The 13,141-nt window shown below is 39.9% G+C and overlaps 1 protein-coding gene across 2 annotated transcripts in view; it reads right to left on the bottom strand.

Moving 5' to 3' along the window:
* Nucleotides 1-466: 466 nt before the first annotated feature.
* Nucleotides 467-13,141, bottom strand: part of LOC136877008 (uncharacterized) — a 64,906-nt gene continuing 52,231 nt past the window's right edge. For both annotated transcript variants that reach the window (XM_067150797.2, XM_067150798.2), the window contains one exon: nt 467-3,039. In XM_067150797.2, the coding sequence (XP_067006898.2) occupies nt 2,961-3,039 (79 nt within the window). In that variant the 3' untranslated portion in view covers nt 467-2,960. The remainder of the gene's footprint in view (nt 3,040-13,141) is intronic.

Genomic DNA, 13,141 nt, shown 5'->3' on the forward strand with positions numbered 1-13,141 from the left:
TTGATTCCCATACGGAACCTGAAATACAGAGTAACCAACTGGGCTTACAATCTGTGATCGTAAAACGTGATGTCACCGTGGTGTCAAGAACACCAGCATGTAATAACCAAAAAACGCATGCAACGATGGATATCTTGTGTTATTCAAACTAGTACATAATTCCCCTCTATGTGAATGTTGAGCATTAGCGGATGTGCAATTGTACAGGAAATATATTGATAGTCAAAATTATACTGTTTACAGTATCTGCTGTCTTCTGGTATGATTTGCTACAAGGTGAAGATGTTGTGATTCAAAACTCACGCGTCTTCTTACTGGAAAAATTAGTTAACCAGCAATGTTATCTTTATCAAGCAACACAGTTCATAATACAATATCAACACATGCTGTAACAACTACTTCTTTTCTTCCTGGGTTTCGGCACCAGATGTTGGGGAATTGCATATATGAACAGTTTAACACTCCATCTTGTTTAACAGGGTTTATTGCAGTCTACATCAAAGAAGCTATATTGTAATGTTTTAAATACAAGGAATATTTACAGAAACAAAGAACAAAGGAATAAATGTGGTGAGGCCCAATCGAATAACAAAGATATTAGTTAATCCTCTACACTACTATTTTGGACAACAATTGCATAACTTTATGTCATGTGGGCTATCCCTCAATGTTGCCAGATGTATAAGGCAAGAGGGAAGGCTTATTTCCACACGCAAAAATATGAACTTTACGTTTGAGACCTGCACTCCTAATTTTCAGTTACAATTCTTTTGAAAAAATATGCAGTATTTACATGGGTAAATACAGTACCGTATAATCCGAAATACCACCCGCACTTTTCCCCCCAAAATATTGGTTCTAAATCTTGGGTGCAGGCCATATTCAAGCCGCCCATTCTCGTAAATATTTACTACGTTTACATGGTGTATTGAAATAGATCTGAATACGGTTACTGTACTTATATACCTCATATAAATGGGCATTCAGGTCTTATTGTGTTTTAGGCAAGTTCTAGAAAACAAGATAGATTTTTTTCTCAATACGGTTACAGTGGCATGTAAACGCAAAATGTAAGGTAATGAAATACGGTAAATCAAAGAATATGCGGTAAATATGAAAGCCGCTGCTACGGACGCTCGATCGTCATTTATTTCACAAGTGTTGCTGGCATGTTGGGTGCGCAAATAGCTGATCTCGCAAGATATGGTACCTTGCGAGAGTTGAGACTGTTGGTTACAGAAGTCTACCTCGGTCATATTTGAGTTCTGTATCTGTCCCATGAAAGTGCTGTCTCAACAGTAAGCGATGGATTCAAAACGGCGTCTGCAGTCCTTTACTGTGCACGAGAAACTTAAAGTTGTAAGCGAAACTGAAATATATGGAAAGCGTGCCGTTGGCAGAAAGTACAATATTGATGAATCGTGTATTCATGATTGGCGGAAGAAGAAGGAAAAACTTCTAAAAAGTAACGGCGATCGCAGAGTACAGCGTTTCCGGAAATTGAAGAACGACTCCACAAATTTGTGATAGAGAAACGTACATTAGGATATGGTGTTTCTAGTAAAATGTGTCAACTGAAAGCACTAGAGATCTCAAAAGAACTCAAAACACAGGGTTTTACTGCAAGCTGCGGTTGGATCGAAAACTTTTATCGGAGAAAGGGATTGTGCATTTGGAGACGTACGTCTATTTTAGAACACATGAGTCTGGCTGGATAGACAGTGCGTTAGTCGAGGACTGGGTGAAGTGCGTTTGGCAACGTCGCCCGGGAGCTTTGTTACAAAAACGAAACATGCTTGTGTTGGACCGTTACCGAGGACATACAACTGATGCCGTAAACGATATGATGACGAAAGGAAAAACCAATCTTGCAATGCATCGCAGCAGGCAATAGATGCTTCCATGCACTTCACAAACTTCTGAAGTCCTCCAGTCTATCTAGAAGGCTTAAGCTCACTGTGTACCGCACCATAATACGGCCAGTAGTTCTTTATGGATGTGAAGCCTGGATGCTTACGGAAAGTGAGAACAGGCTCCGAGTGTAATTCCCAGAGGACTCACTTCTATTCTACAGTCGTTGGATGTGTGCGTGAACCGGTCTTTCAAAACTATAATGAAACAGTTGTACACCAAATGGATGTCTGATGGTGATCACGTGTTAACACCAACCGGACGAGTGAAGAGGCCTGAAGTGGGACTAATATGCAGCTGGATCAAGACCGCATGGGCGCGCATTCCTAATGATCTAGTGTCCAAAAGCTTTAAGAAATGTGGAATTTCAAATTCCGTGGACGGTAGTGAGGACGACTATTTGTGGAAAGATGCCAGTGACGAAAGTTCCTATGGTGAAACTTCAGATGACGACTGTGAATTGTGAATGATCCGAGTATTGGACCGATTTCATTTAGGATTTTTGTGATGATTTTGTTAACTGTATGCTGTTTGAATTTATATTTGCGGTATATTTTGAAGAAAATTAAATAGGTATGTAAGTTATTTGATTTCTTATTTTTTCCGTATTTTGCTGTCTCAAATTTAGGGTGCGGGTTTTATTCGGTGGCGGGTGGTATTCGGGATTATATGGTAAATCTATTTCCACAGATAAACCATTCACCTTTCATTTTTCTTACTGACAAAACTCTACATACTGTACCTCAGTTCCATAGGACACGAAAGGCAGAAAATAGAATGATTCTTAAAATACTGTAATAATTCCAAACTCAAATATTTTAATTTCTTTTGTACTTATATTCATGAATAAAAATTTCATGAATCGTGCAGACAAAATGGTAACAGGGGTTCATGCTTATTTAGAGACTAAAATCGGGCGTCTTCAACTCTACGTTTACATTTCCACCATTTGTCTATTGCAGCATCATGCAATAGATTCAACTATCACAATATCCCATGGATATGAAGTAAATTATCAGTTATTCCCAAAGTGAGCATTATCCAAAAAATCAATCTGGTATCATATCCAGGCAGTCTTCTCCCATGTTACTCGGTGAGGTTTCCAGTTCGAAGATCTCATTAGATTCACTGTGGAAAGAAAAGTATAAGTTAAAAACTATGCAAAATAATAACCATCAGGTATTTACAGTAAAATAACAAATGAACAGGATCCAGGAGCAAACATATTGCTTTATTCTCACAATTAAAGTGTGTTAGCCCATGGTACATGAAGTCAACCATGATGTTGAGACATTCTCATTCTGAACTGCTGCTGCAACTTCTAAAATGCTCTTTCAATGATGACTGAATTATGTAGCTTGTAACAAGAATGGAATTAATAGAAAACCTCACCCACACTAAGATTTCATTTTCTTTTACATAGTTTTAAGGAAAAAATATATCGCCATTTAATGGATGATTTTCATTTTCAACAAAAATAATCTTTGAAATAGTTTAATTCTTAAAACTGGACGAACTGTAATATGCAATACAACTAGTAAATGGAGATCAACAGCTACTGACAGTTGTGCTGACCAGATAATACTGAACACTTTCTGCAAAGGACAGCAATTAAACCGCCTGACAAAAAAATTTAAGCACCCAGAAGGAGTGCTTGAAAGTGAATGAAATGTACATATGCTGAAAGACCATGTGCCTTTATTGAACTGATTGTAATATGGGATGAAAGAGACAAGGCCGTTGGCTGTTACAGGTGGAATCCTGGCGCCAGGTCAGTAGGATGTCACAGACCCCAGCCTGGCCGCAATGCACGCCCTTATGCGTTTCAGAATTGTGTCAAAAAGCTTTTGGATCCTCTCCTGAGGCATGTTCGTCCACAGTTGATGCAGCTGTCCCTCCAGATCCCGCAGGTTGGTACTGGGACGGAGTCCCCTTCCAATGTCATAATACACGTGTCCAATGATGGAGAGGTCCAGGGATCTTGCCAGCCACAGGACCACAACATGCTCTAGGCAGTCCACAGACACACGTGCTGTGTGTGTGGACGTGCATTAACTTGCTGGAACACTGTCCCAGGGTGCTGTGCCATAAGGGGTAGGACATGCGGATGCAGAATGTCTGTGACGTATCGCTGTGCTGTTATAGTCTGCTGAAGCACTATTAGGTGATGAGAATGCATATCCTATGGCTCCCCACACCACGATGCCAGGGATTACGCCTGTGTGTCTTTCCACAATATGGGCAGGATCTGCCTTATGCCCTCAACGCCACCAAACCCGCACACAATGGTTATCGGAGGTTATGGAGAAGCAGGACTCATCACTGAACATGATGCAATGCCAGTCATCCTCTCTCCATGCCTCCCAGGCAAGGCACCACTCAAAACACAGGCGTTGGTGCTCTGGTGTGAATGGCAACTGTCGCATGGGGCAGTAGGATCCCAATTCGGCAGATGCAAGACGTCGAGACACTGTGTGGGAACTCGCAGGATGTTGTATGTTGTAGAGTCTCCAGTACATGTTCGCATAGAGCGGGTGCCAAAGCTATGGGATCCCGCAATGCTTGGTGCACCATACGATGGTCCTCCCTCGAGGTGGTGTTTTTTGGTCGACTCGAACCTGCACGACATTATTTGGTGCCCTCATGTACCCACTGAGTCCAACGTCAGGCCACTGTGACATCTGAATAGCCCACATGCCTGGCAATTGGACGATACAACCAACCAGCCTCATGCAGTCCCACAATGAAGCCTCTGTCAAATGCTATCAGTTGGTAGATAGGCTGTCTAACACATCTGCGAGGCATCGCGGGTGCTTCGTACTGTACACAATCCTCTGCATGTCTTGCTTAAATATCTGACTCGCAGCAGTTGACTGGTAAAAACTTATCAACAACAGGACGGTGCCATCACGAATACACTCTGGTTGGACGTTCTACATATTACAGATCCTTGTAAATTTAATCATTTACTTACACATCAATGGTATATGCATGTATACTAAAATGGAATAATATTGGACCACTCTTTCTGAGTGCTTAACTTTTTTTGTCAGGCAGTGTATTTCCACAGCATATGTGTCAAGAGAATGACAGTGAGCAGTATTTTAGTGAGAGAGTGTGTGTGTATATGGTATTATTGGTGGTGATAGGAATTGAAGGATGGAAAAGTCGAGCAAAAATTCAAGTTTTTAAACAACAATGCATTAAAAACTTCAATCACAACTGAGTTTTTATTACCTTTTTAGCTAACTCATATTTGCTTGTATACTCATATCTTCACATATCTCTACTATTAGTTGTACATACTGATAGACCCATTAACATACACAAAATACATTCAACTACTGATAACCCAGTATTGTTATAATGTCTGCAGTAGTTGGTTGTGTTAATGAACAATGTTTTTGCAAAGGATAGGAATAAAGCAAAATATTCAACTTACACAGTGAGTTAGGAATGTTTTATGTTCAAGTTTAAGAACTTCATATTAAAACTGTATTGAACCAAGAATATAATGGAAACAAAATAGTGGGGTCCACCTATTCAATACTACACAATGTTATAAGATGAATGATAACATTTTATTAATAATGAGACCAGTTTTGATGCGTGAATGCATCATCTTCAGCCATAAACTTGAAAAACAGACAATAACAACTTAAGGTTACAAAAACAATGCAGAATAAATATGTACACTAATCTTATAGGTAAAATGTATAAATTGACATGATTAAAAACATGAGTCGGGAACAATAACACTAGCTTAAAAGTTCTCTTTTTCTGAGAATATAGCACCATTTTCTTCTCTAACTCCCGACTACACACGTCACAGACGCTGCCAGAGGTCCCACCTTGAACTGAAAACACCTTCTAGCACTCTGGAGCAAATACGGTGTCAGCCTCATTTTCACATAAAATATAAAATTATAAATCCACAGTAGACCAACTCCAGCCATAGCTTTGTTAAGGGTTATTTTCAGTTAGCGAAGACCTGCATTTTTCCATGAAAAACAGAGCCTGAAGAATTTTCACATTCTTTCCACATTTAAAACTTATTGTGTCATTTTAAAATAAGTTATTTTAAGAAAGAACACTACATACAATTTTAATTACCAGTATTTCAATCTGTGCTTTGAAAATGTTTTCAGACTGATGCTCCAACATTTTTATCCTACATTTTAAGATTCTGTGAACTTTCATCAAGACCTTACTCATTCAAAAAGGAAATGGTGCTATATTCTCAGGGAAAAAAACTTTTAAGGTAGTATTATAAGTTATTGTTCCCGGCTCATGTTTTTAATCATGCCAATTTCTACCTTTTATCTATAAGATTAGTTTACATATTGATTATGTATGCATTGTTTTTGTAACCTTAAGTTGTTATTGTCTGTTTTTCAAGTTTATGGCTAAAGATGATGCATATACGCATCGAAACCGGTCTCATTATTAATAAAATGTTATAATTCATCTTATAACATTGTGTAGTATTGAATAGGTGGACCCCACTATTTTGTTCCCATTATGTTTTGCATTACCGTTAATTATGATGTTCTTTATTTCCAGTTTTAAGTCAATGTTTTGTGTTACTATTTATTGCCGAGACATAATCATCATAAAAAATAAAAGCCATTGAAAACAGTGCTGATGGACTGATACAATTACTAAAATTAAAAACAGTCTATATCAGCACACATTAAAATGATTTGATTCATAACCGGTTTTTGGAATCTTATCTTAGAGGTAAAGCTTCCAGGGTGTGTAGAATTATTTAGTTTATTTTCCGGGTTGAACTGTGCTGTTATTTTCTGTACATCATGTACAGTTTGCCGAAATTTTGAATACACTGCAGTATTCTTTGTCAAGGTGACTGAAATACCCCTACTCGGTCCGAGGTAATCAGTCTCCCAGGCAGCAATCACACTACAAGAGTGGTTCGTGGCCTTGGTCTTATACATCCTAGCCTTTCTGGCTGATGTAAGCCCCTGGCTGTCTCGGGAGAATCTGGAAAGTATGTGTCACAACCAGGTAGTGGGGCTTGTCCACGCATTATGTAAATGGAGGTTCGACCTGCGTGTTTATGTTGCGGTCTGTATGTCTTAATCTATGTGACAGGCATCTAAGAGTTGCTGATTTTATATCCTTCTAAATTCGTATTGTTTGGATGTTTCTTGATTTTGATAGCCTCACGGATTTTCCTTTCCAGATTCCAAAGGATAGCTGCTATAATCTTGGTCCTGTCAAATGATATTCCGTGTCTTGTTTAGTAGAAATGCTTGGCTACCGCTGAAATATCTGTGTTTAGGTTCTTGGTGTGAAGGATATGTTCTTTTAGGCGGGTGGAGATCAGACGTTTTGTTTCACCAACATAGAACATTCCGCAGCTACATTCAATGTGTTATACTCCAGGAGCCTGTAGTTCTATTGTGTCTTTTACTGGTGGTAGCTTTCGGTGTGATTTATACCTGGCTGTGACACATACTTTCCAGAATTCTCACGAGACAGCCAGGGGGCTTACGTCAGCCAGAAAGACTAGGATATATAAGACCAAGGTCAGGAACCACTCTTGTAGTGTGATTGCTGCCTGGAGATTACCTCGGATCGAGTAGGGGTATTTCAGTCGCCTTGACAAAGAATACTGCAATGTATTCAAAACATCGGCAAACTGTACATAATGTACAGAAAATAACAGCACGGTTCTATTAATTTTAAGGTAGGTGACCGGTCGTTTTAGTAAGCTTTAATCCTCCTTGTTTTTATTGGTATTCTTATCGAGGTCAGCATTTTATTTTCTTTCAACCAACTCTAATTTCAAGCTTGTCAGTTTAAATAACATTTTATTTTATTTTAACAAGGTTAATTGGTTTTCAACTTACTATTCTTTTAAAGCATTCCAAAACTAAAGGATGTTTTATAGTTCCCAAAATTTATCCAGAAGGTTTTAAAAGCTTTCAAGAATTTCATTTCCACCAGAATTTTAATTTTCTCTTTTAAGCTGTTGCAACATATTTTTTTAAATGAACGTGTATTACAAAACGTGGATTTTCATTTCACTAAATCAATGGAAGCACTGTCACTGTTTCTTTTTCAAATTTTTTGACTGCGGCCTTTTTTCTGCTTCCTCCCACCTTCTAAGGTAAGTGTGTATTTTCCTCCTGTTTTGTGGATTCTTGTGTTGTTTTGTTTTCCTGACAGTTTTTGGCCTCTCTATTGTGTCCGCTTTAACTCCCTTTTTGGGGCGGACACGCTACCAACCTTCACACCTGGGGCCCTTACTCCTAGGCGTGTAAGGTTATAAGCCCATTGTCTGAAGGGTTGTTCTGGTGGCCTTGAGGACGCCAGTTTGAGCTTGACCTTCAACAGCACATGCTATCTCTGCGTTCAGCTGCCATGGAGCTACCACTTCAAAGCGTGTCCACTTGTGAACTTCGCTCTGTTATTAACTTTTTCACGGTAAAAAATCCAACGGCTATCAATATTCATCACCATAGGTGAAGGATACATGAGCATGGTGGTTTGCCGCTGGCGTTCATGGTTCCTGGAAGGACGGCAAAATGTGCATGATGAAGAGCGCAGCAGCAGGCCCGTTACCGCTACAGGCAATGCAGCCACTGTTACACTTAGGAACGTAGTGGACGAATACCAACGCGTCAGCATTGATGAGATAATGAATCGTCTACCTCCTGGTATGGAAACTGAATGCACCTCTATTGCGACGATTCTGTCAGATGTCTTGCAGTATTTGAAAAGTCTATGCAAGATGGGTCCCACATTTCCTTACTGATGCTCACAGGCAACAAGGGATCGAGGCAGCCCGAGCTTTCCTGCAAATGCTTCTAAGAGAGGGAGATCAACTGTTTTCCCGCATTGTTACTCGAGATGAAAGCTGGGTGCATCATTCAACTCCAGAAACAAAACGACAAAGCATGATATGGAAGAAACCTGGAGAACGTGCAGCAACAAAGGCCAAAACCTCAGTCCCTGCGGGCATAGTTATAGCTACTGTCTTTTGGGACTGTAATGGTGTTCTACTGGTTGACTACCTGCCCCGACGCACTATGGTCACAGCTGACAGGTACTGCACACTCCAACGAAAACGTCCTGGCCTTCTGTCTCAGAAACTGTTGCTCTTTCATGACAATGTGCACTCCCACTCAGTTCAAAGGACCCAGGATTTGCTGCAGAACTTCAAATGGCACCTTTTTCCCCATCCACCTTATTCTCCAGATCTTGCTCCAAGTGATTTCCATCTCTTTTCACAACTCAAGTTGCACCTTAGAGGCAAGGGATTTGCAAATGACACCGAAGCGAATGAAAGTGTGGAAAGCTACCCGTGCACATTCCGGAAGACAAATTCTATCGCTGAGAAAATTCAAATTTAAATTACTCTGTAAAATACCGATTTTCAAAAGTGTGAGGACAGTTTTGAATTAAAAGTCTGAATTGTTTTCTGTTTAAATATGACATATGGGAGCAGTTTTCTTCCATCTGCAGTTACACAAAGCATACCTGTACACCTAACATCGATAACTACGTGAACCAGTAGCATGTAGCCAACCTTGATGCAAATAAAACCTGCACCCCAATTTTGTGACTCTTTTTTTTAATATGCGGGGATTATTCATGTAAATACGGTAGCTTCTGACATACATGTGACACCCACAATAATTTGCTATCGAAAAGGAGCCCATGAAATCAGTGTCAACTACAGGAAGAATGACACCCCCTAATTAAAGCTCAGGATGGGGGTGAAGAGTGCGCTTCTGGCACAAGTGAACAACAGAGGTCTTTGCAGCTGAAAACCAAAAGCCATGTTCTAAGGTTCACTGTTCCACTCTCCTAATAGGCTGCTGTAATTGTCGCTCTGCAGCTGCAATCTTTGTGAGCTATAATGCTGAGCAAAATCATCAACCTAGAGCAATGGTATTACTGCTGAACCATCCTTCAGCAGTAACAATACCATTTATGGCGATTGCGAACAGTGACACTGAGAACCGATCCCTGTGGGACTCCATTTTCCTGAACATGATATTGCGAATGTGCACTCGCTACTCAGACACGGAATAGACGGAGGGATAAAAAATTTGCAATAAAAACCGGCAAGTTACCTCGGAATCTCCATTGGTACAGTACTGAAAGCACTCTATATCGCCATGTGGTGTCATAGGCCTTTTCTAAATCAAAGAAAACAGCCACAAAATGTTGTTTTCGGAGAAATGCATCCTGGATAGAACTCAGTTAAAAATTTCATTTTGGTCCATGGTGGATATATACTATGTATAATCGCATCTAGTAAATAAAAAAATCCACCTTTCCAACACAATAATAATCTTTTGATTATTTATTCTACATTAAGTTAAACATTAATACAGGACATCTTTCGTCCTGTTTTAAGACATCCTCAGCCGTGTTCTCCTGTTATAGATTAAAACTACCTGATGAACCTGTGCTTCGCTACGGAATTCTCAGAAAGACTGTCTTTGTGGTATTCCCAACTGAAGTCAACATAGGTCATTACAATGACGTCAGTAGGAAGCAATTAAAAGCAATGTTATCGTATAAAATACTTGATCAAATGAAAAACTGCACATTTTCTCACTTTTAATGAACAGTACTACAGTATTGATATAGTTGGTCGGTTATTGGACATTAAAATTTTTCCAGCTAACTCATTCCCGGTTGCCAGCATTTCGCCCCAGTGTGCTAAGTTGGGCTCATCAGTTGGCAAATAGCACACCCAACAAGACGCATGGCTAGTGCATACCGTGAAGGCCACTGTGTAAGGTACTTGGAGCCACCGGCAGTGTCAATGTACTATGAGAGACTTTGTCTCATATTAAAAAATTGATGCCTGCCTGGCAATCACATGATAAAGATGTTGATTCCCATAGAGAACCTGAAATATTTGTTCCGAATAAGTAAATTTATAATACCAATATAGTTGGTCCGTTGTTGGACATTATACATTTTCCAGCTAACTCATTCTGGTTGCCAGCGTTTTGCCCCAGTGTGCTACGTTGGGCTCATCAGTTAGTAAATAGCACACCCATTAAGACGCATGGCTAGTGCATACCATACTACAACACCTGAACCAAGAGCTAGAGGTCATCCACAACATCAAAAAGAAGAAACTTGAATACTTAGGTCACATCATTCGAAATGATAAATAAAGACTCCTTCAGCTTATCTTACTCGGTGAAAAGCGAAAAAAAAAAGAAAAAAGAAAAGAAAAAGATGAAGAAGGAGGAGGAGGAGGAGGAGGAGGAGGAAGTGTTTAGTCCTATGCATATAATACATTGAAGTAATTTTCTCTCAAATGTGAGGTAATTTGTAATTTGTTTAGCACATACAACCTATAAATACAACAGAAGCTACGAGCTGCTAACACTTATAATGTAAGAATATTTTGTAAAACACCCTGATACAATTGTAAATAACACGACAGTGTGCTATGAATCATACAACTGACAATATGCTATCACAGAGTTCGCCACACTGTGCCCCGTAGGTAGGAGCATTATCAACTTTCTCACTTAAAACCGCAAGCTGTCTGGTACTGTCACAGTAAAATATTTGCTAACAGTAACCATCAGGAGTCAGTGTGATCAACGGCTCCCCTAGAGGTGCCATGACTAAGAGTAATCTTCGTCCACACTGCGTTCAGTGTACTATGCATCTGATATACAGGGAGAATAATTTAAGTGTTCAGACTTCTCCTCGCATGCCGTGGGAAGTCCCAAGCGAGCGCCATACGGCTTCTGTCAACACTGGCGAGATAACGCCAGCGCGCAGCTGTTTAGCAATCTGACCCTCAGTTCGCTAAAAACTATTGGATTTTTAAGGTGTGTTGTGAGGTTATTATCACGATGGTTAAATACACTATATAGCAAAGAATATTTTTGGTTGAGTGTTATTTGCACAAGAAGAAAAAACCAGTTAAAAGGTGCCTTCGAAAATTCCGCAATTTCCCGGTGCGACAGTACCATCACAACGTTACGTGCATCAGCTCGTTTACAAGTGGCGTATACTGGTTCCGTAAGCAATAAGAAAAAGAAGCGAAGGAGAACAGCTCTCACACGGGAGAGGTTAGAAGATACACAGGCAAGACTCCAGGTCAGTCCACATAAGTCGCTTCGGAGAGTATCTCAGGAAAGTGGTATTTCACCTTCTTCAGCATGTAACGCAACAAAATTGTTACATTTACGATCTTATCGGACTCATTCCGTCCATAACATACTGCCTACATATTTCAATGCAAGAATACGATTTTGCAATTGGCTAATGAGTAGTGTCCACGAGGGTATTGTGGATCCAAACTTTCTTTTTATGAGCGATGAAGCCTGGTTTCATTTGAGTGGATATGTCAAATCACAGAACAATAGAATCTGGGATACAGACAAACCACACATTTTACAGCCGAGACCTCTGCACGATGTGAAGGTGGGTGTGTGGTGCGCTATCAGTGCCCGACGAACTAGGTCCGATATATTTTCAGGACACGATTACTTCTGACCGTTATATTCACAACATTCTGGAACCACTTTTTGCTGAACTGACTGAAGAAGAGAAAAGGTATGGCTGTTTCCAGCAGGATAGTGCAACGGCCCTTACGGCATGTAGCTCTATGCAACGGTTTCGGGAAATGTTTGATGATGATCAGATCATCAGTAAAGGCTTACGGCCCCCTCATTCGCCTGATTTAAGCACATGCGATTTTTATCTATGGGGAAATCTTAAAGGAAACGTTTACAGGAGTAATTCCCGAACTGCAGAAGAATTAAAAACTGAAATTAGGAACATTGTGCGTTCTATCGGTGTCCATTAACTACAAAGTGTGTTTCGAAATCTCATTACAAGATAGCTTGCATTGCAGCTGAAGGAGATCACTTTCAGCATCATCTGTAAATACTGGTGAGTTCAGTTCAATTCCCTAGTTGATTTATTTATTTGTTTATACATTTATTTATTACTGGCGAGTTCAGTTTAATTTCCTAGTTGATTTAGTTGTTTATTAATTTACTTATGTAGGTGCTTTGAAAAGTTCTCGGAATGTACTAGAATTAAGTATCTTACCTCGGTGGAACTGCTTTTATTTTTCAACATAGTCTCCCTGTAGACTAATGCATTTGGTCCAGCGATGTTCCAATGCCTTGATCCCATCTCGAAAATGAGATTCCTCCAGGCCTGCAAAATACCTCTCCAATTCGGCTGTCAGTTCTTCTCTTGTAGAAAA

This window comes from Anabrus simplex, chromosome 7 (genome assembly GCF_040414725.1).
Source record: "Anabrus simplex isolate iqAnaSimp1 chromosome 7, ASM4041472v1, whole genome shotgun sequence".
In the NCBI taxonomy this organism is placed as follows: Eukaryota; Metazoa; Arthropoda; class Insecta; order Orthoptera; family Tettigoniidae; genus Anabrus; species Anabrus simplex.